A 23,605-nucleotide genomic window follows, 5' to 3' on the forward strand; every position below is an offset into this window, starting at 1 on the left:
TTTGGAGAAACTTTTGACTGGAATGCATGCATGGTTTATCAAGTGTACAGTCCAGAACCTAGCTGCACCTTTCAAATACCACAAATTTTAGTGTTTTCTTTATTTTTATCTCTCGTGTCATATGGACAAAGCAAAAGGAGCCTTTCAGCCTTTTGTATTGTCTAAATCATAGTGTCTGTATACTGTACATGTTAAAATGTGAAAGTGGTAAAAATTAAAACCTCAGGAACTGCCTGTCCAATGGCTCTGATATTTGACATGTAGGTACATGTTCCTTTGGTAGATATACTGTAGATGTCTTTGTTTTTATAGCAAATTTTGCATAAAGAATCTTCTTCCAAGAAACAAGCAGTGGACTCACTTTGAAATTTGGTTTACGATCACTAGGGATGGATATGCTATGTTCATTTTACAGTAAAATGAGTGACAGTTTAATATTGAGAATATTTTGTTCATATTCGGTTTATATTTTGCTCATATTGGGTGAATGATGTCACTGAAGTTTTTGCAGATTGAGCAACATTGTAAGTTTCACAATATTTTCTCAATTTGCGTGTCCTGTTCACAATTCCTGATAAATTGTAGAGCTTGTAACTCATATGAAGATATTCAAGTATGATAGGCATTCTTAGAAAGTGGGTATGATAGGCATTCTTAGAAAGTGGGTTAGTTAGATCATGTATTGTTAGAAGCTCTATGGTAGAGACAGAGATATGGGTCACTCATTTTCTCAAATAATGAGTGATGACATTCCCAGCTTTACTTGTGAATTGAACTCACAACAGTAATTTGGTGGCTTAGCCAGATTATTGTAAGTTTGAAATTTGTGGTCAATCTTGCTTGATGTAGCGCACTGGACATTCAGTATCACCATTAAACTGGTCCAGGATTGCCCTATTGTGATTGTAATTTTTCCAATTGTTTCTCGGACCTGGTAATTAATACATGTAAACTACCTTGAATGATAATGATTATTTGCCTTGCTTTGATGTCTCATCAGTTATTGTGCCCATCAGACTTATTCAAACTCATGATATTATGGATTTTAGAAGCATTTGATACAACATGGCATGTACGGTATCAAAGTTTGGTAACGTTTTGAATGTTGCTGTTTACACAAATATATACTGTGACCCAGGTTCAACTTACACTAATAATTCAAAGATATTGGCTGTAAATCAGGTGACTCATACCAAATAGCAGGTGAATGGGTAATAGGTGTTCACAGCTTTCTCTAACTTCTCTAAGTGGTAATTTTGAAGTTGTGATAATTGGTCATACAAATGATATCTGAATTATCAATAATGACTATAATTTTTTTTCATGGTAATGAAGTAAAATTGAACGTAATGACTTCATCCTTTAGTAGACATTTACAAACAGTATCACTTATCAACTTGATTTATTGATTTATTGACAGCAGTAAAAAGTTGCCCAGAACCCACACTGTGATTATGTGAACCTGATATACATATATTAAGTTTTTACAATCATACCCCATCTATTTCCAGGTACTTGTATAAAGTTTATTATTATCAAGATCTCAAATATTCAAATTTATTAATTTTTTACCTTCAGAATAGTGGGACAAGGGTTGCAGACATCCTGATAATAATGAGAAAGCTACATGTAACAATTTCAAATGCCCTCTTTCCTTAGAAGGCAGGTGTTTACGTTAGTTTGTCAATCCAAAAGTTTTTGCAATAACCAAAGCTCTTGTTATCAAAATATTAAATATTAACATTTGTATTATAGTCATTATCACTAAGACTACACGCTTCACAATCCCCACTAATGAAATTAAAGTGTTGTCAATCCAGAACAAGGTTGTTGTTCTTGAGTCAACAGTTTTAAAACCATGCAATTGTTTTCCCAGTGAAGATACTGATAAAGCTAGCAACTGTGCTTTATCAGTTTATTATAACATGTTAAAATCAGTTCTCTTCCGATGATGCTGTCGTTGAACACCATTGACACATCTCTAAGCCAATAACCTGATGTTGATATTTCAGAATCAGGCACTGACAGTTTACTTGTTCAAGAATCTCTGAGATCAGTACATACATGCAAGTCAAATACATGCAAGTCAAAACAGTCGCAGATTTGATTGACATGATACATTCACAAATTTTATGTTGTAAATTTACAGTACAGCTATAAGGGTGGGTTTTCATTGAAATTGCAACTCTGTAGGCATGGCGTCCTTGAACCCTGTATAGCTGATTTAGTCACCCTAATTCAAGTGGAAGTAGTCAGCCTTCACTTCCTGTGCAATCATTTTATGCTGCCACAGCTGATGATTACCCTGGGTAATATAGACTGCCACTTGAATTAGAGATAATCAGTGATGTATACTGATACAGACTTACATGTACAGTACTTTGATGAAAGTAGTAAAAAGGAGATACCGTGTATTTGGCAAGATTCATGGATTAGAAGACACGGAATGTGTGACTTGTCAGAGACCAAATCGTAGAGTACAGGTGTGTTCGTTACATTTATAAGAAGTATTGTATGTGTGCAACTAGGGGACTATTTGTGTCGCATATATACAGTACAGTCCACGCAGAACCCGTCACTGGTGCGGGAACAATGCCCGCATAAAAGTGCATCGTGCGCGCACGAAAAGAGCATCATTGCCAGCAGTATGCGGGCAGATAAAGTGCAGTGTGCCCGCAGTGTGCGGGCACGATTCGCGCATCATCACTGTGCAGGCATTGTTGCAATGTGAGGCACATTCACACCTTGACCTTGAATGTATGGCTGAGTTGAACGCTGTTGCATGAGAATGTAAGTTGTAAGAGTTTCATTCTTGTGGACAAAAATTGCAACAAGTGGACGTACAAGTGGCTACTGTAGTGCTGGGTTTTGTCATCGGCTCAGCCGAACTTTGACCCATTGCTGATTGGGTGGGAGTTGCGACGTTTAGTGTCATTTACAAATACTAGTACGATTTTAGGCCGGGGGTAAAGTGAAAACTCTTTACGTACAATGCATGATCTGTTACTGTGAAATTGTTACTCTGACTTGGTGCGCTGTGAAGATCGAGTCCGATCGAAAATTATCGAATTTCTCAAATAAAGATGACATCACTGGTCGTGAGACGTGGTGTTGAAGAAACTGAGTGAGGCTGTGATGGTGACGATAGGTACCTGTAAGTTTTTGCCATAACCGTAACGCATCGTAGAAGACAAGTCAACACAACAATAAAAATTCTTGATCTGTTTTCTATTTTTCAAAATGTGTACTTTATAACAGGAAGACGATTTATCATGGCAGAAGTGAATGCCTGTGAACTTGAATCACTCTAGTCTATACGAGCTAATATTCTTTTTTTCAATTGTCAAAAAAGACGATTTAGAACTAAAAATGCTGAACTTCTGTGACAGTTTCACGGCTTTCTTCTTCTTTTTCATGCCTAATCGTAATCGTGACACTCATTTTCGGTTCACATTATCATGTTTATGCCATACAATAAAATGAAAGGAGGTCAGAAATTACGTTTCGTTGCTTACTCCCCTGTAGCGCGTCATACTTTCTCGATATACAGTAATCGCGGTCCCTCTATCACAATGATATTACCGGTATGTACATGCAGGTGAGGTTGTTTTGTGTGACGCCTGGAAAGACCAAAATTCTACAAGACGCATACTCTTATATGGTTTGGTTTTTCCTCTTGATGTACGGAACGATTGAACTGAGAAGTACAAAAATCGCGATTGAGGTTCTGCTTCGTAAACCTGTCCTCGTAAATTTCAATGATTTCACAAGCCGAACGTCTCTATCAGCATTTTTTCTAGCCAACTATCACTATTAGTGGCACAAATAAAATGATTAATGTGAGTGGAGTAAACTGACCATGTTCGTAAGTAAAACTTGAATTTTCTCCACAGACATGAAAACAAAATATTCGTTTTGGGCGACAGCGCTCGACTTGTTTTCTTGCCGATCATGCCGAAATCTCAATGAAGTTTTGATACGTTCCTCGGATATTCCGTACGAAAAATATTAAATGGACAACATGGTAGTCGATGTAGAGAAAGTCATGATCATCATACTGCCAACGCAATCATACAAACTACGGTGACGCCGCGTAATTTTTCATCGCCACCTGTGCTTCACGATAAAGTCCAACATTAAAATTTGTTTCCCGGGTCATTACGACCATCTGAAAAAAAAACTACCGAAAAAATACGGCTTCTGCTTATATTTTACATATGAGCTAATACCCGATAAGGTATTTGTCAATTGTTCCCATGCACTCCGAATGAAATCGGGGCCCAAAATCTTGAAAAAATATCACGTTTTTTTTTTGTGATAATGTCAGACAATACCATGCCAAAAAAGTCCGATATTCAAAAACTGTTCCAACCCAAACATTTTAGTGACGAAAACTAAAAACACTGTGCCAGTTTCTGATAGTATTTTCCGTTCGAGTCGACACCTGACGAACCGAATTTCAAATGTTTCCCGCCCCCAACTATTTGCTGCAGAAAAATATGTCTTTTTCATGTCGTGTTTTACGTTGATCAAATCAAACTCTGTAAAATACGCGCGGTGCAGTGTGTTCAAAATCGTACTCCGACTCTGAACATTATTATTATATCACAGTGAAGTCTATTACGTCACCACAGGTCTTCAGTGTCGTTTTATTTTGTGACAGACAGTCGTTCGGGCGACGACATTCCCTCCACATCGAATAATACATTGAGGTACCAGAAGAACGACATTGTGAACAAAAGCTTGGGGCCGAAACGGGAAGAGTTGCCGGGAAACACGTCAAATTTTGCTACACTGTCGTCCAGATGACCTTGAAGACTTGACGTGGGTTGCAATTGCCACCCAGAGCAGACATTGTCCTCGGCCTATTCAATAGCGTCTACGCACTAATCAGCATGATCAGGCGATGGGTCACAAAGGTCATCGAAGTATGCAACAATTAACAGTAAAGATTCGCGTCGGCATGATTGTTTAAATAATTGTGATCACATTGCTGGTGTATACTATCAAGTTTGGAAACACTTTTAAAGGAATAAATATTTTTTTTTTACAAAATATTTTCGTAATTTTTTGAAGAAATCATAAATCCACGAACTTAACGTTTCGAATCTGCAAGTGGGTTATTGTTTAGATGAACTCAACCACGCTGAAACATGGGTACTCTTACCATTGGCGGCATTTTCCCCACTGCCAACTTCAGTCATAACTTCAGTGCAATGGGTAGTCGCAACGAAAGAACGATGTCGCTTCTGACATCAACGTGTCAAAGAACGCGACATTTTAGTGTTGAAGTAAAGCAGACGTATCACTACTTGTAGAAACACTAACGTACTGGATGTTTTTTGATAATGCATGCTGGTATCAGCCTTGATCCACGGATACATCAGCACCAAAAAATTCTCTAACTTTCCGAGGTTCGTGTTACAGTCGGTACGATTTAAAAATACTTGCGATTAAATCGTTGTTTGACGCAGTTTTAAATGTCGACAATGCATTTGACTATTCAAAAACTAAAAAAAATAAAGTCAATGTGCCACATAACAAGTTGGCCTTTTAAGGGCCACCAAATTTGAAGAAGGAAATACGAGTAAAAGTTTGGAATAAATGAGACTCACACAAGGATTTCAAAGATAATGTTTTTATTTCCACCCCTAAAAATTAAAAAATCTGAACCGGCGATTGTCTGAATATTACACCTGATTAAAACTGCCATGAAAAGTTTGGTCGGGGCGCTAACGCGGAGATGTATGACACCAATATTCACCATTCGGAGAACTTCTGGAAATGTATTGTCTATGACACATTCTCCACGGGTTATGCGATTTATTGAAGAACATGTTCGTCGTCTTTGAGTTTGCAGAATTGAATTACGTTGACAGTATATAGCCTTGATATGTATGGGAAAATGTATGGTGCGTTTTTTACTCAGACAATGACAACTTTTGAGGTAATTTTGCTATTTCCATCATTTTATATGACTCGAATCTTTGGTTCAAAGTGAAAGTTCGGCATGTAAACTGTTTTATTGAACGAGACCGCATCGGTCAACAGTCAATGGTCTATACATCGCGTGGTCGCTATGGAAACCAGCAGTTTCCAAGAATAGCAGGCGATTTCCTCGAAGCATTATGCTCCCATGGGACTTTATTGGACCACGGTCCCACAGAGGGCTTTCAATTCGACAAAATGGAATTATTCACGTTTTTTATCTGTCACTTCTGAACGTCAAATACATGTTGACCACGAAATTACTTCAGTCAAGTCACTTCAATTTGTAAATTTTGGTACATTTACATTTCAATGTATGTTTGACTCGTCACGAAACAAAGGTCGTAGTTCTGGTCCAAGGACGTTCACGCAGGGGACACTATCGACTCAAGTCTACCCCGAAAATTTTGAACATTTTTTAAAGACGATAGACGCAAGTTGCTGTGAAGACCAGCAGCCCAAAACTGACAGAAAGAGTCTCAGATTTAATAGTATGTATCGCATCGATATAACTTTTTTTAAAAAAAATGTTATGCTTTTAACTTTCTACACTAAACTGGAGGGACGGTACATCGTAATACAATACAGGACCTGTATAAATGTTTAGAACTTCTGTCGTCATATTTCCCGGTCGGATAAAGCCGCCTGCTTTAATTCACCGAAGCCTAGAATTGTATTTTACACGATGACTACATTCGGGCTTAGCGGTAGCCATATTTGCTTGGAAATGCCCAATCGGACAGGGCATGCAGTTTGCAGTCTGGATACTTTCGCGACTTATAGTCATTTTGGAACTGGGTTTTCTCGTTTCACATTCTGGCATCTCAGTGCCTGGTTTAGTCGTAGAGTGTACTACTGACCCTCTTTTAACACAGTGCATGCGTGATGGCTCAGATATTTTTGAAAAGGGACAAGCACCGGACAGACCGCGGATGTAGTTTTGTACGTGACATCCATGGACCACGGGTCCCTCTACAAAACTCGGACTTGGCATCTCAGCAAAATGGTTCGCCGATTCGGCTACCTTCGAAACTTCAGTTCGATTTTTTTTGCGACAAACACGGCAGAATTAGCACGAAAAATCAGTAAGCCAATGAAAACACTTGCATTTTCCTACGCCATCACCGCTGACTTTACTTCAGTATGATAGTGACTCTATATTGCTAACTGCAGTGTCTACTATAGACAGTCGGATCCAGAGCAAAGTCGTTCGTGTAATCGTAAAATGTTCAGGACAAAAATACAAGCTGTTGATTTCAAAAACAAATTTTATTTCGATGCTGGTTGTTATTTCCTGGGCGCTCTCGTTTCCTTACCTGTGTAAAAAGGATGCGTAGTTTCAAATACAACAAATTGACCGGGCAACAATTCAAAACTTGTTATTCTTCACCCTCCCTAATATAAAATGGTTTACAATCTGGTTCTTCTATGTATCAGGTTTCGCAATCATGCTTTAGTTCATGTACGATGTCTACTATACGGCAAATGACGAACGAATTCATTCAGAAAATTCCCCTGGCATATTGCATAACAATGTGGTCTGTGCCTGTGATATTACTAATACGTATCATGAACTTTATTTATTGTAAATGGCCACAATAATGTTCACTTGTTGCAATTTTTCACAAAGCACGTCCAACCACGGTCTACACGTCCGTGTTCCAACCTTAGACCACGATCCGTGAGAGGTCTAGTGTCGAGGTCCAGCAGAGTTTGAGGTAGATTTCTTCAGAGCTGTACGCATACTGTACGCATGTGATAATATCTTACTGTGACCTGTCTACGACTAAGATTTTTTTATGGATTTTAGAGTTGCCCTAGGCAGACAAAGAGAGTTTGGAGCTGGTTTTAGGACTCAAGATTATTCAGTTACTCCCAGCCGCCGCTATTTCAGTTAGGCAAGTGTAGCAATGTTGTCACCGACAACTACCTCTGGGCACACATTTTTTGAGTTCAATACCCGCATCGTGCGGGCACATTTTGTCCAGTGCGGGCACAGTGCCCGTAAAGTGCTCGCACAGTGCTCGCAAAATGCTGGCACTTCACACCCAATTGTGCTGGCATAATGCGCTTAGAGTGCTGGCATTGTGCTCGCAAAATGCGAGCACAATGACAGGTTCTGCGTGGACTGTACTGTATATTCAGAGTATTTATTAGACAGTAGAATACATACACATGGTGAGTGGAATACGTAAAGAATCAATACTCGCTATTATATATAATTTAGAATTAGGTGAGTGATTTGACCTGCAGAGTAAATTACATTGGTGAGTGATGAAAACATTAATTCTATACAGAGAATGTGCTGGATCACAAATCCCAGCCATATTAGCCTAGATTCTATTCGTCCGCTTGCCTCCGTAACTCCGACCCAGGGAGTGGGTCGGAGGTACGGAGGCTAGCGGACGAATAGATTATCTAGGCTAAGCCATATTGACAGGTGATGAGGGTACTTGTGTGCACCTATTGTTGTATTGAGAATGACTATGAATTCCCCTCCCCAACAATTATCATTTCCGTCTTGATAAGTTTCCTGTCATTTTCCATATCACAATTGTCTTGTATCATCATTCTGTTGATTTCGAGTGTACTTAATGATTCCAACTTCATGCTTCAAACATATCAAGTGCTGCCAGAAACTGCCTCCCACCCCCACTTATTGTTAGAGGTACCTATCCTATATAACATTAATTTTCATTTTTTGTCTGAGACAAAGCAGTCTGCTGGGAAAATCTGTCTTGAAAGAACATGTCAACAATGGACATGTTATTGAGCATACTGGCATACTGCTTTATGTGTACCTCAGTGCAAATGAAAACAAATTTTACAGGCTTTCTTTCGCAACTCAAATATGTGGCAGCTGTTACAATCACATATATAGCTTGGCAAACTGGATAATTTGGGGTATTATTTCCACACATGTTCATGATAACTTCAAGTTGCAGGCACTGTCGAAATAATGACATGCAAATTATCATTATGCTTGTAGCTTTAAATCAAGAGAAAGTATTGGAAATTGGAAATTAGATTCCAGCTGTGCAAAGAACCATGCATTCATCTGTGGAAAGACTGTATTTTATCATTTATGACTTGTGAATTATCATTTAGTCAACTTTGTTCTGTGCAGTATTCTTGAATTTTTAGTACCTTAGCCATAATATTTCAAGTTTTACTGGATCTGCTACAATAGATGTCATATTGAAGCAGCTGAATTCTGTTGTCTTATACACGTTACATTCAAAGAGCAATACATGCGCTTTGGGAACTTGTGAAAAATACCAGATGCCATCCCTTGCCTAATGATTGGTCAAGACATGGTTTTTTTTCCCCTTGATGGTGTATTTATTGCTAAGTGAATAGCAAATAAACATATTACATAGGTTGGTTTGCTGGGTTTCTGTCTGACATGCTAGAAATTTGCCAGCTGTAAATGACCTCTGACCTTGCCGGTCATTCATATTTTTAGATCTGTCATAAGTCGCTTCTGTGGTAACGTGAGAATGTTGAGGGCAGTACATTCTTTGCATAGTTGAGCCTGATTTGGAATGGAGAATAATGATCACAGAGACCCGCCTCTAGTTTTGAACAGCTTCCGAGACTTCTGCTTATAGACAGATGAACTCTCTATATTGTCTGACAGAAATGTGCTTGTCTGCTGTTGTTTATGTTATAAATTTAAGGAACTATGGATAATTTCATGCAGATAGTGATCCATGTTTTGGCAGCAAGGCTGATTGGTATCCAATGTCAGACATTGTCGTCTAGACATGTACATAGTATTATTATATTGATGTCTACGTTGTACTGCATCATGCATATGCTGTTTATCGTTTTGATAGTAGCATAAACTACAAATATAAACTTGATCATAATTTTGTTAATACCAGTAATGTTCTAACATGATGAAAATTAAGTGTATCTCTCAGTCAAGTTTGCATGATTGTAGATTTTCCCTTTCTTTTGCTTTCTCCGTTAACTGTGTTTAATTTGCAAGTTGAATAATCTGCTAGCCAATGCTATGCAAACAGTGGGTATTTTCGGTTTGAAATTTGCCTGTACATTCAGTGCTAGGGTAACCTTGAAACTGGAGAATCTGAAGTGGGTCACTGCTCTCAATCTGTACCCCATGTTGGAGAGTGTTTTTGGTGTTGATTGGTTTGTGCCACCAACCTCAGTTTGGTAACATGCTGTTCCAGAACACATAAGTTTGAAATTTGTTTGTTGAAATCCATCATTTTAAAAATGACAGTTGTAGCTTGGACAATCAACATCAGATTTACTGTTACTGAAAATAATCTTAGATGAACCCAGCTGAAATCTATACTCCTTGTACACAGAGTCATGTGAAATTTAAGTTGGTCAGACTGGATTCGGGGTAGTACCGGGAGCTGTATTTGATACACAAGTATAAAATAGGAAAATAATTGAAGCATGAATGCTAGATATGAATCATGTGAATTAACATCCTCTTCTGAACTTTTGCTAAGTCTAGAAGTCCAGTGCACTTTTACAAAGAAGCTGAGATTTCATTTCTAAAGAAAAGGTGATGTTTTTTCGTGGTTTTCTCACAGCTTGCAGTGTTGTAGTCAGTCACTTTTCACATGAAAAACTTCTATATACATATATATATAGTGGGCTCTTCTGAATTAGAGATTTGGTAAACAATGTGACGTATGGTTTCTTTAATCTTTCATATCGATGCATAAAAAAACCAAAGTTATATTTCTGTGTGGAGTGTTTCTCTTTATCTATTAAAAGTTGGAAAATTTTAACCCTTTGAGCGCCAAAGTCAATTTTTGTTGCCGTTATAAACTATGCCCTTGTCAATTTTTTTCACATTTTGCCAAAATATTAATAAAAGACTATAGCAAATGAAATGTGATGTCCATTTGGTCCAAAATTATCAAATAAAATACAGAAAAATTAATAAAAAGTGATAAAATGTTGCATTAAAATTTTGGTGGGAAAAAAATACTGCACTCAATGGTTGAATACATATGACAAGGTGAGTCATTACTTGAACAAGACCTTTAGTGTTCGTGACATTATGCTGACATCATATTCTGCAGCCATGCTACTACCTACAGTATACACATATACATGTAGGGTTTGTTACTGTTCATGTAAATAGACAGATGTTACTCAGTGTATGCAAACATTGAAATTAATAATTAAACACGTTCAGTGTTTCAAAAGTTTTAATCAAATCAAAAGGAAATTAATCCGGTCAAATTGATTGATTCCATAATTATTTTTTCAGATGATAATGATATTTTTGAACAGAATTCTCGTTGAAAGTTAGATTACATCTAAATGTGCAGTAGTAACATGCAATAGTGTGGCAGTGCAAAAATGCATTGATACATATTTGCTACATTTATGTGCTGTAAAAATATCATGTGTTTTTATAGTTTTCTGAATAAATGGTATTATTATTATTATTACTAATATAATCTGTACTTCTATGAAAATAACCATGAGATGAGTAGCTGTGACAATTGTTGATAATAATACATTTTGTGCCAATTTGCAATTACAAACATATGTTAGAACTTGGTTACAATACTGTTGTACACTTTCTTTACCATATTTACTGGTAGATGCAAATGATATATCTCTGAGTTTTGTTTTACTTGCTCATTCATTTTCCAACAGTGGAAATGAAAAGTGTGAATTCACACTGGTAAGACAGTGTATGAGTATGTGACAAAGAATGCAATTTTCATTTAAAATTCTGTCAAAGAGGAAAATTAAAAAGCTTAGTGGATATATACAGAATTCAATTTCATTACCTGGTGTATTATGATTATTTTTACAGATACATGTATTGTAGGAGAGAATATTGGACGCATATTCACTCATATTGAAGACAGGGTCAAAGGTCAAGGAAGCTGCGCTTGGAAGACTCTTCAGTATGTTTCACAAGTAACCAGTATTTGTCAGAGAGATGTCATCTTCAGCATGGTAAGACATCACGGCCTGCATCTGAAAATGTCAAATGCTAGTCTGCAGCAATGTGAAGACCATTAACAGAGTGGATAATTGTGACATACTCTGATCTGTATGTGCAAAGAAATTTAAACAGCTGGTGTTTAGAATACCATTGGGAAGTTGTGCAGGGTCAAAGGTCAGTCTTGGCTATCAACACTATCATCCTCCAAGTGGCAGGTTGGTGTACACATTGTTGATCTTCAAACGCAGTGACATTCTTCAATGACGATTATGAACTTTACTTGAAGAAATGAGTGAAGAAATAGAAACAATACGGGCTAGAGCCCTCCAGGCTGCCCAATATTACCACAAAAATGTTGTGCCCAATGGTAGTGGGACCCCTCCTCCCCAGCACCCTCCTCCTCCTCCTCCTCCTCAAGAACACCCTTCCGTAGATCTTCCAAAGACATTCAGAGGTCAAGCATGCGGGTGAATGGTACAGTCCACAAAGATGCACTGCGAGCCGGAGTGACCCCCAACAGCGAGCATACACGTCTGCTAATGAAGTCAAGAGGCCAGGAGTATGGGAGTAACATGAGACTTGGTGAGTACAGGCCTCCAGCAAATCAAAGCTCAGAGCACAAAAGGAGTCCAGCTGCAACCCCAACTAGTGATCACAGAATCACTCCTCAGTCTGTGGAAGGTGCTATGACACATACTACCTCCAGTTATAGCGGTAACAAGTCTTCACCGAGACAGAACAGTAACAGAGCGGGATCACGCAACTCAGAGAAGAGACAGACGGACCAGACTACATCCGCATTCACTCCAGTTCAGAGACATCCCAAGGACTCTCGAAGGAATGAACTCTCGCGTGCTTCTAATACGCCAGGCGGACACGGAGGAAGAAGGCACAACACAAGCCCGGAAAATAGGTATGATTTACTGACCAGGCAAAGGCGTGAAGTTGTGCCCAGTGGTGCCCTCACCACAGACAATTTAAATCGTCATGTTAGGAAAGAGTACTTCAAGGGAGATTTTCCTGTCAGGAGGAGTAACAGTAATTCTACTCTGAATGATACATTGGACAGAATAGGTAGCAATACACACTTGGATGGACCAGTACATAGAGGATATGGGAGCACATCCTCAATCGACATGCAAAGTGTTGGTGGAGAAAGTTTTTTCCAGATGGTACAGAAGTTCAGAGCTGACGTTGACCAAAGGAGTCCAGCTCCGCCACAGCTTGAAAAACTGCTCGGTGGCGGTCATGTGACCTTTGCCGAAGAGATCGTCACCCACACTGCCAAAAGTTCAAAGATTACCATGGCAACGGCAGAACTGAAACCGGTTACTGAAGCCACGGCAAGTCCGAAGTTGACCAGGAAGGGCACGACAAAGAAAGACAAGGACAGAGACAAGGAAAAGGAAAAGACGAAAGTGTCCAAAACAAAGTCTCAGTCAACGGAAAAGTCAATTTTCAGTAAATTACTTGGAAAGGGTGAAGGTGACATTGGGAATACTGATTCTGATTTACAAAGTAGAGTAGAGGAAAGGTATCGACAAAAAGCATTTGCACATTATGACTGCCAAAGTATCACTGTCAACCTCAATGAGGTGATTAGGAACAGACAACATGGATGGAAACGAAAAAATACCACCACAGGGGCATCGGCAGCGTCAAGGGGAAGTAATTCAAATACACCGCAGGTAAGAATTAAGAAATAATATTATTTCATGAATCGCTGTATCGCTGTGTACATATAAATTGAAAACAGGACAATATCTGCACGTGTACAGGGCTTGACTACTGGTGAGACTTCTGGCGATGTAGCTTCCTACTGGTATTGACCTAAATGTATATGAAATCAGGGAACTAGATTCAGCAAGTAGAACAAGAAAAATAAAACAGAATTCTCAACCTCTTTAAAATCAAAATTTTCCAGTGATAAACTATACAATTATTAAAATCAAACCAAACCAATGAACAAATGCATTTCCTAATTTTCAAGATGTATGGTAAGTCATCATGGATACATGTGATGACCTAGATATCAGTTGTATTTACAAGGAATCCAAGGATCAAGGTTAAGTCTGGCCATCCAGATGGCTGATTTGGTCATGGAAAAAATAACAAGTAATATGAGTAGCTACTGCTGCGGCTTGCAGACTTGTTAAATTGTTTAGAGTAGTGATGTTTACATGCACATGTGCATACATGTATGTTTTGTTTTGATGTTTCTGAGGAAAAGTCAGATTTTGACACATGACACCAAAATTAAACTCTTTAAGTACACAGACTTTGTTGAAAAGCCAGCTCATTGGGTCACCGAAATGACCACAGTTACTTTGACCATTGGCTGTAGGGAATTATTTTATGCCTGATACATGTTTTGTACTGAAGTGATCACTCCCATAATAACTAGGATATTACACCCTCACTTTGCTCTAGGGTCACTTTGTGTTCTGACCTTTTTTCAGATGTGTATTTAAATCATCTCAGTATGGTGTTACACATCAAGAACAATTTCTGTCAGGGAGCATCTCTCCGAGTGTGTCATTGCTGATTTCTACTGTACATTTTGAGAATGAATCCGTGCAAAATCAAATATTACTATTAATCATGCTTAAGATTGAGAAGAAAGTAGCTTAACACACAATGTCAGCCAAAATCTAATATTATTACTACCGCTATATTATTTAGTTTGATAATTTGTGATAAATTTTTGATATTGTGATCAGCTTTCAAAATTCTTATTGATACTTGGTTGATCAATTGTTTTAGGATATGCTGCCCTGAACAATGACAATGGAATGAAACGTATGCCTTATACACAGCTACTACTACGGCACAATTGGCAGGTGAAAGTTACTGACAGGGTACAGCATACATTGTACATGTATCAATCATAAATGTGATAGCACTTCATTATTTAAGTTTGTACATTCAAATTTAATCAAATTATTCCCACATACATGTACATGCATATTCCAAATGTTCACAAACCATGAAAACTTGTTGTTTTTGTAACATATTTTACTTTCATTTGGATTTCTACAGTAATGTGTACCTGACCTCTCTGTGTGTCATTGTAAGGTCAGATTATCTAAACCTAACAAAAACTCTTCTTGCAAACTTCCTGTAGGTGTCAGTCGTTGAAACCATTACACAGTCACCGCCGTTGTCCAGATTGTTAGTAAGCACTGTAAACAATCCTGATTTACTGTCATCTATGGACATTTAAACGACTGACAATTTTGTCAGAAATATTACCTAACTTGCACAGATGAAAATGAACTTTGAATAATATTTTAGATGGATGCACCATTGTACATGATTTTGAAAATCCTGAAATGCTGTACAGTTTCCAGGATCATGCAAATTAAGACTCTTTATTTTCATGAGTTATTACTTTGAATTGTATGGAATTCCTTCCGTCTGACACGGTTCAATGATTTCCTAGACTGCACCTTTACTAGTGATATGTACACATATCTTGTAATGCCTGTGCAGTACACCAACAAAATTTGCATACACAGCTTGTGGATACACATAGTTGTTATTTCAATGCCATGCTTGTAAATATTTTTCAGATTTGTCAGTGCTCTAATAATAACATCATAATGTGCAAGGAGACATAGTAGTTCCCTGAGAGAATAAAATGAATTTCAAGAATTTGGCCCTCTGAAGCATGACCACTCTTTGACTGGCATTCCGTCAGTATTTTGATATTTTTCTTTCCAGACTACAAAAACAAACCATTTTCTTTGGTCTGCTGATGGTTGTTCTGAAATCAGGGGCAGAAGGTCTTGACAAGTGCAGAGGAATTCTGTCATGGCCACATTGGCATTGTTTGAACTTTGCTGAAGAAAGTAGAAATAGCATCGCCATATTCAGAAATCCATTCAATACAATCACCCTGGATGAATCCTTACAAACAAATTGATGTAGTCAGTCCATTACATACTTCTTAGCATTATCAATGTTTCATGCATCGTGAAACAAAAAGTCAGAGTTTTTATCAGTCTACCATACTCTATCAAAAATGACAGTGTTCAAAAATTGTTCCAGTGTTTCCAAAATGATGGCATTGAAATGTTGACAGAATCTCAGACAGTTAAAGTCATGTCCTTGAAGTCCACTTTTAGCTCAACAAGTATGTATAATCTTGCTTGGAAGTCACACCCTGCAATCAACAATGAAATATGATATAAAGATAGTTGTCAGCTTCTGTCAGAAAGAAGACCCCTACAGTACCAGTCACAGGCAATTTTATCCTGATTTACCTTCTGCTGTACAAGTTTCATTATTAAGTCTAATGAGTATATCTTTAAAACACTACTGCCTTATAAGTCATAATACACAATGAGGTGTGAAGCAATTGTTAATTGTTTTTCTTGAATAAAACTTAACTCTCCTATATAAAGAAATGCAAAATTCCATAAATTGTTCTTGCAGAACTTATTCTATTATTCAATGCTTTGCCCTTCACTTTTCTACATGTATATATATATACATGTAACCATATGTGTTTGACAAAAAAAAATTTAGTCGTGGTTGGTAATGTCATAACTTTCAATGAAAATAATGTGCAAGTACCGTTTTAGAAAACTGAAACGCCATTCGGAATTGTCATATGAGTTCTTGAACTATTTCAGATAATAATTGTCAATTTGTTCATTGAAATGAGCTCTGTGGTTCATAAGCCTGATCTGTCAGATTAAAAGTGTTTTCTTGCTAATTTCATCTGTTCATTTCATTTCATTTCATCCTCATATCAGGGTAGTCGAGAAGACCTGTCAGATGAAGATTCTGACTTTGGAGATGGGAAGAGTAACGACTTGGTAATGAGTTGTCCATTCTTCAGGAATGAAATCGGTGGAGAAACTGAAAGAAAGGTCAGTCTGTCTCGAGCATCTGCTGATGAGAGAAGGTACGGTAGAAGGGGATCCTATGAAGCCATACTGGAAGGACCTAAAGTGAGGCTTAGTGGTGGATCACCAGGAAGTCCGGATAATCCGGCATACTTGACTCAACCACAGATTGAGAGGATTGATTATGGGGCACACTATTATAGGGATCATTTCTTTGGACAGGGTAAGTCAATGATACCACTCCTGCTTTCCAAATACTTGTAGATTGGACCAAACATCATAATGGTGTGATAAATTGAAATAGGCTAGGGCAATGCTGCCACCCCTGTCTGTACCAAGTGGTTTGGTCCAACCCTTGGTGTGACCCCAGGGTTGAAAACATTAGGGTGTGACAAATTGAATGGCATTGGTAGCAAAGTTAATGATTTGCAGTTGTTGGTTTCAACGACTAAAACACCAGCTTCTGCCGTACTTTGCCCAAAGTAGGTCACCCTTCACGTTAAAAACAAAACCTTTCTAGTAGCAGAATCATTCATCATTGCAAAAAAAATTGCAGCATTTACAATTGAACAATGATCCTTTACAAAGAAATATCAGTTATGTAGACAATGTGACTACTGTAAAATAACAATGATAATTAGATTTTCATTATTAGAATCCACCATTATACGTGTAACAATGTTACTTCAGATGTTGCAACCGTCTTGAAAATGGAAGCCCTCAACTTTTACTTATTCTTACCCAAATGTAGATTGATGAATCAGAGGATGGCATTAATTTTTGTAATTGGAGAACCAAATGATCCCATAATATTTAACAATATATGTATTTGAATTTCAAGCTGACCATTAACCTTGTATTGCTGTAGTGTAATAATAAAATTTCTATTTTCATTGTTTTCCATATTGATGATTTTTTTCTGCAAAAGTGAGGTGCTGTACTCCCCCAGTTTCCTTTGATCTTTGAAAAGGATTTGTACAAACTTAAAGTGTAAAATTAACCCTTTGAGGCCGAAATCCCTGTACATAGGGGTAACTCTGGTAAGTTATTACCAGAAAGTCAGACCTGAAAGGGTTAATACAGACAAGAAGGGGCGGTATTACATTCTGTACAATGAGAACAAAGATTTTGACGTGTAAGCATTACCTTTGCAGTATCCAGCATTGATGTTTGTATATTGTTTTCCAATTGCAGAACACCAAAATTACCTAGGTATTGATGAAAACCTAGGTCCTGTGGCCGTCAGCATAAAGAGAGAAAAACTAGAAGACAAAGATGTAATAAATAGCTCAACTAATACCTCAAATAAAGACAACAATAACGTCCAATACCAGTACAGGATAATTATCAGAACAAGTGAAGTGAGTACAAAGGCATCTATTCATAGCTTCTAAGATGGTCATTCTCTGTGTGCATTCGCTGTGTGTTTCTTCAAGATAATTAGTCATGATCATTCTTTGTTTATTTATTTGACATTGCATTACAAGCAAACTCTTCATTTCCTTTCTAAAAAGCTAGTGTACAGAATAGGTTGATCACAAAGAATGACATGCATCCTACTGCAGGAAATTTAAAGGGCTTTACTTGGCCAATTCCGCTGCAAGCCCCCAAGCTACAGACGGCGACCTTGTAGTTTTCACATTCTGTATTCCATCAACAACACTTCCTTTCTAGAATGTTTGCCAACACTACAGTAGTTATCAGTGTATTATTTGATGACTTCATGTAAATATAGTACACAGATAAATTTCTGAATACTGCTTCATTGCCACTATTACCAAGTCACCAACTGTGCATCTTTTCTTTTATTTTCTCTTTAGAGGGCCAGTAGCTGTAAATTTTGATAATTTTTTCACCAATCTTGTTTTGTATGTCAACTGTAAGTTTTTGTTCTATTCCCTAAAATCGTATTGAAACCCCTACCATTTAGCTTGTCAGTAGAGCATCTATACACGTAAAATGCACTGTTATTGTTAAAATTTGAATTCTAGTCTAGACCGGAATTCACTTGTCAACAGTAACAATGCAGTTTACACATGTACAGTTTGAGTTGACAAGCTGAATACTGTGTATCTCAACATGCTTTCAGATGTATAACAAATAAAGTAAAAGAAAAATAATGAAAAAATCATTAAAAGTCACAGCTACTGGCCCATTGTTTGGGAAATAGAAATTTATTGCTACTGATACCAATTCAGTATCTCTGTGTCTTTTCCTTTATTATCTCCGTGATCTCTTGGGAGAGGATTGCACAGTCTGGCAAACCAGTCAGTGTCCAGGGGTTTTTAAAAGACTTCCAACTCATCTATTCAAAAGTATATTACTGCCATACTGCTTGCAAAACAACCCACTTCGATGATAAAAATGTTCTGTGTAAAATCTGAAGTGGTACTTTCTTCACAAGTGTTATTTTACATAATGGCACATTACAGTAACTGTTTTCAATACCAAAATTTCACGTGCATTTCCCCTCCATGTCTACTTGCTGTTCAATGTCCGTACAAAACCCACTGTGACCTAGATAAGTCACTTCCATTGTATTCCATTGTAGTGGAAGACATTCCTTGGCTTCTTTCAGAGCTGCATTCTTCTCAACAAAGAGGAAATACTTAAGTCACCTCATTTTTTGAATACTTTGTGAGGATTTTGCTGTACATGATGTGGAGTTATGTTGATCACTTAGACAGACTGTCCATATACCCAAGGAACAGAATCAAAGATGTGTACAAGATGAATGTCTGAGCCTATGTCATTGAAGGATTTCTAGTTTCTATGGGGTATTTGTTTTGTTGTGGTTGAGCTCAGTCAGCTAAGGAGGGACTTAGAAGCTATAGAAATTTGAATGATAAAGGTGAAGTATATTCAGCACTATCTTGTCCAGTGGTAACCTACAAGACCCTTGAACTGATGTGTTTGTGTGAATTACACACGGTGTTATTGTTACATAAGATATGTAGTGATGAAAATTGTGCATGTAAATGAAATGCCAGTACCATAATTGTTTTGGCAAAGTGTCAAATACGCATGTCAGTAATTGTTGTTGGGCTGTGCAGATTTCATACTCATGCTACCTGATTAAAATGAACACATTCAGGGCAAACATGCAGCTGTATGCAACCTTGGATGTACAAAAATTTTTTGTACATCCATGATACAACCCAGTTCAGAAATGATTGAAACCCCAACCAACACCATCCTACAGAGAAACAATTAGAAACAGGGTTATTACGCATACTTCATATGTTAGAAATGAAACTAACACCGGTGCTAAAGAAATGTTATATCATTGTAATGGGTCTGATCACAGTTTTGGGGAAAAAAATTGCCCAGCTTGAACACAAATTTAAACAACATTTTTTGATGGCAAAAATGTCTTGCAAGTTGGAAGCTAGAATGCTCAACATTAATGAAGAAGGGAAAGGAATGCAAGTCTTGTGGTCTGATCTTGTTCATGTTTTCTTAACGTTGGTCATGTTGTTGTGAAAGGACTTGAGTCAAGGGTTAATTACCACACCAGTCATTTCTGTATTTACTTCAACCCATGTAAGTAGCTAACATAGACATAGTCTGTTTCAGGGCACTGTAAACTTTCTAAGTGTAATACAGTGAACAAATTTGGATAACAAACGTAGGAGGTTACAAAAACACTGATTGTACACATTCTTTCTACTTTGAAACAATTAGTTGACAACATTAAGGGGATCCATCCTTGAAGAAGCCATTCCGTCTGCTGCCAAGCACGGCACTTCCAGAGGCCTTCCTCTCAGAGATGTTCTGGAATATGTTGCTCCGGAGCTACAGTTGTCATGCCTTCGACTGGCGGTCAGCGCGGACAAGGTACAGGAACAGCTGATGAAACTGGATGAACAAGGAGTAAGTAATCTAATATGTTGTTTCCTTTGTTGTTCTATTTACTGTTGAATGCACTAGTTATTCTTTTCATGTTTTGTTTCTCTTTTCAAGCTTTGTTGTTGTGTATTGATTTCACACTTTTCAGAGTGCCGCTTCTTTTCTCTACAGCCAAGCGATACACAGACTCATTCAAGTGTTTAGTGTGCCACACAATGGTTGACATTCTGGGCTTGATACAGGCATTTATGTTGTGTAAATAATTCATGAATTGTAACCTTCAAAGTGTGAAAATACAAGCAGAAACAATTTGCAAAGTACCTTGATGTCCAGTTGCATGGAAGATTTGTCAAAAACTTCCTACAGAATAACTGAATTAGATTACGCCCTTTTCAGATTTTTTTCATCAGCGAAATACAAACTCATGTAGTGTAAACATTTCCTGCGTCCAAAAGGAAGTTGTGGTCCATAACATTTAGGCCGGATTGGTTCCAACAACATTGGTTACTGTAGTGTTGCTATTATTCAATATTATGCATACCCATTCTGCAAATGATTGATATTTAAAAATTACTTGAGAAATGAAGGGCCATTTGAAACTACACTTACTGAAAAAAAATTCAGCAAGATAGTAAAGTGTAAAGCCATAGATGTGCATGACAAAGTATGATAGAGTCATTTACAAAACCAGTTTTCACCTACTCCTATCATAGGACATGAGAGATAGTCAATAGAATTGGTGTGAGGTTATAAGGTCTACCAAGTATGTGAAGTCGCCTCCCCTCCACAGGCTTTGCAGCTTGTGAAATATACACTCCATAAATGTTTTACGTTTGCTATATTATCTTTCAATTTTGGGTTTATGTCTTTCATTTCAGATCAACAACAAGTACAAAGTTGGTGTAATGTATTGCAAAGCTGGTCAGAGTACAGAAGAAGAAATGTACAATAATGGTGAGCAAATACTTTCTTTCTTAGACTCTCATCTTCAGCATTAGGAAAGAATTCTGTCTGAAGCTTTGAAAGTGTTGTGGAAGTATTGAAGTGGAATGTAATTATGGATGAGCTGAAGCGGAAAGTATTGTAGGGTAGAGCCAAGGCTAAATTGCAAGGCAGGCACAATGTTGAAGACCCAGGCTGAAGACATCAACAAATGAAGCGAATAATTGATGAGAGGATCGGAATTATTCCAGAACAGATACGAAGAATGTCCAAAAATTTAATTTGAAATTCTCCTCTGGAAAAGTTCAGTGTAGTGTAAAACAGGTTATAAATGTGATTAAGGCAATGCTTTTGGTAGAATAGAGAGCTCAACTTATGTTACCTGAAAAATTGGTGTAAAATGTCTATAGAGGGCGCTTTTTAAAAAACCTGTGAAATATGCAGATTGCACTATTAACCTCTTATGTTTTATTTTGTCTCTGTAGAGCATGCAGGCCCCGCATTTGAAGAATTCCTGAATTGTCTTGGAGAGACAGTAAAATTGCAGGGATTTGATAAATACAGAGCACAGCTTGATAATAAAAGTAAGAGTTCTCTTTGGAAAGTAGGAAATGAATAACAACATTAGAGACTTAGAAACTATAACTTATAACAATGATTTACAAGGTTTTGTTTCGGTTTTATCGCATGTGTCGGCTACAGTTTCTAGGTCTACTTCCCACAACTTTTTTAAATATCCAGTACTCAGCTCTTCAACATTAACTGTATGTCAAAATATGTACTGTGTATTGTTAATGTTAATAATCAAATTCAGGTTTGAAGTTGAATTTTGTGTTCAACAATAACAATGAACCTGACACAATGACATGCTGCGTTGACAAACTAAACATGAAGTGTTTCAAAATGCTGTAGGAAGTAGACCAAGAAATTGTAGTTGAAACATGGAACAAAAATACTGAAACAATTTTCAGAAGTTATTGATACCATAGCTCTCATAATTCATGGTTTGTTATTTGTTTCATGAATTATTGTGATGATATCTGTATTGATAAAACCATAGACAGTTTTCCCCTCTACTGTCTATGATAAAAGCATAGAGATTCTTCCCCCTCTACTGTCTATGATAAAACCATAGACAGTTTTCCCCCTCTACTGTCTATGATAAAACCATAGACAGTTTTCCCCCTCTACTGTCTATGATAAACCGTATGTGTGATGATCCATGAAGTGCTTTGTTGAAGCTACAGAGATCAATTGCCAATAGATGTGCATTCAAGATTATCTTTGATGTAATTAGCATTGTAAATGTTGAACTGGGTATGTTGTGCATGTAGTATACAGTGACAACTTGGCATAGTTTAGCAGGTTGATAGGCATGGCACTCTCTGGTATTAACTTTACTTATTTTGGTCTCTCTCTCTCTCTCACAGCTGATTCAACAGGAACCCATTCCTTGTATACAACGTATCAGAACAATGAAATTATGTTCCATGTTTCCACAATGCTGCCGTACACACCAAACAACAAACAACAGGTATGGAATATTCCTATCATTTGGTATTAGTGAATGTAAGTAACAAAGATGTGAAATGGAACTATTTATTTTCAATATTGCAACAATTTGTTATGCAAACCCTGACTATTTGTTGTGGTTATATTTGAGTTGGAATTCATTACAAAAGAAGTATAGTAGTTGTACATGTTCTGCATGTGGTATTGCTGACCAAAATTTGCATAAATCTTGACTGTTATCTCACTGTCGATTATTTTATTCGGTTGCCAGCTGCTTCGTAAACGACACATCGGAAACGATATCGTCACAATAGTCTTCCAAGAAGAAGGAGCTGCTCCCTTCACACCAAAGACCATTCGATCACATTTCCAACATGTTTTTATCTTAGTACAAGCTCATCATCCCAACACTGACAGCCTACACTACAGGTATGTGAACAATATAAACCAGAGCGAATCTCAGAGATTCCAGTATAGCAAAGAGCCAATTTCAGATATAACGAACTGT

The 23,605-nt window shown here is 37.4% G+C and overlaps 1 protein-coding gene across 2 annotated transcripts in view; it reads left to right on the forward strand.

The window, feature by feature from the left end:
* Positions 1–23,605, forward strand: part of LOC139148974 (signal-induced proliferation-associated 1-like protein 1) — a 62,539-nt gene that overhangs the window by 18,339 nt on the left and 20,595 nt on the right. The window contains exons 1-9 of one of the 2 annotated variants that reach the window (XM_070720451.1): positions 2,290–2,483; positions 11,807–13,629; positions 16,702–17,017; positions 17,989–18,155; positions 20,479–20,667; positions 21,522–21,597; positions 22,071–22,169; positions 23,016–23,119; positions 23,369–23,526. In XM_070720451.1, the coding sequence (XP_070576552.1) occupies positions 12,403–13,629; positions 16,702–17,017; positions 17,989–18,155; positions 20,479–20,667; positions 21,522–21,597; positions 22,071–22,169; positions 23,016–23,119; positions 23,369–23,526 (2,336 nt within the window). In that variant the 5' untranslated portion in view covers positions 2,290–2,483; positions 11,807–12,402. Of the gene's footprint in view, positions 1–2,289; positions 2,484–11,806; positions 13,630–16,701; positions 17,018–17,988; positions 18,156–20,478; positions 20,668–21,521; positions 21,598–22,070; positions 22,170–23,015; positions 23,120–23,368; positions 23,527–23,605 lie in introns of those variants that run through there. The other variant, XM_070720450.1, reaches the window with a different exon arrangement.

Source organism: Ptychodera flava, chromosome 14, assembly GCF_041260155.1.
Source record: "Ptychodera flava strain L36383 chromosome 14, AS_Pfla_20210202, whole genome shotgun sequence".
Classification (NCBI taxonomy): domain Eukaryota; kingdom Metazoa; phylum Hemichordata; class Enteropneusta; family Ptychoderidae; genus Ptychodera; species Ptychodera flava.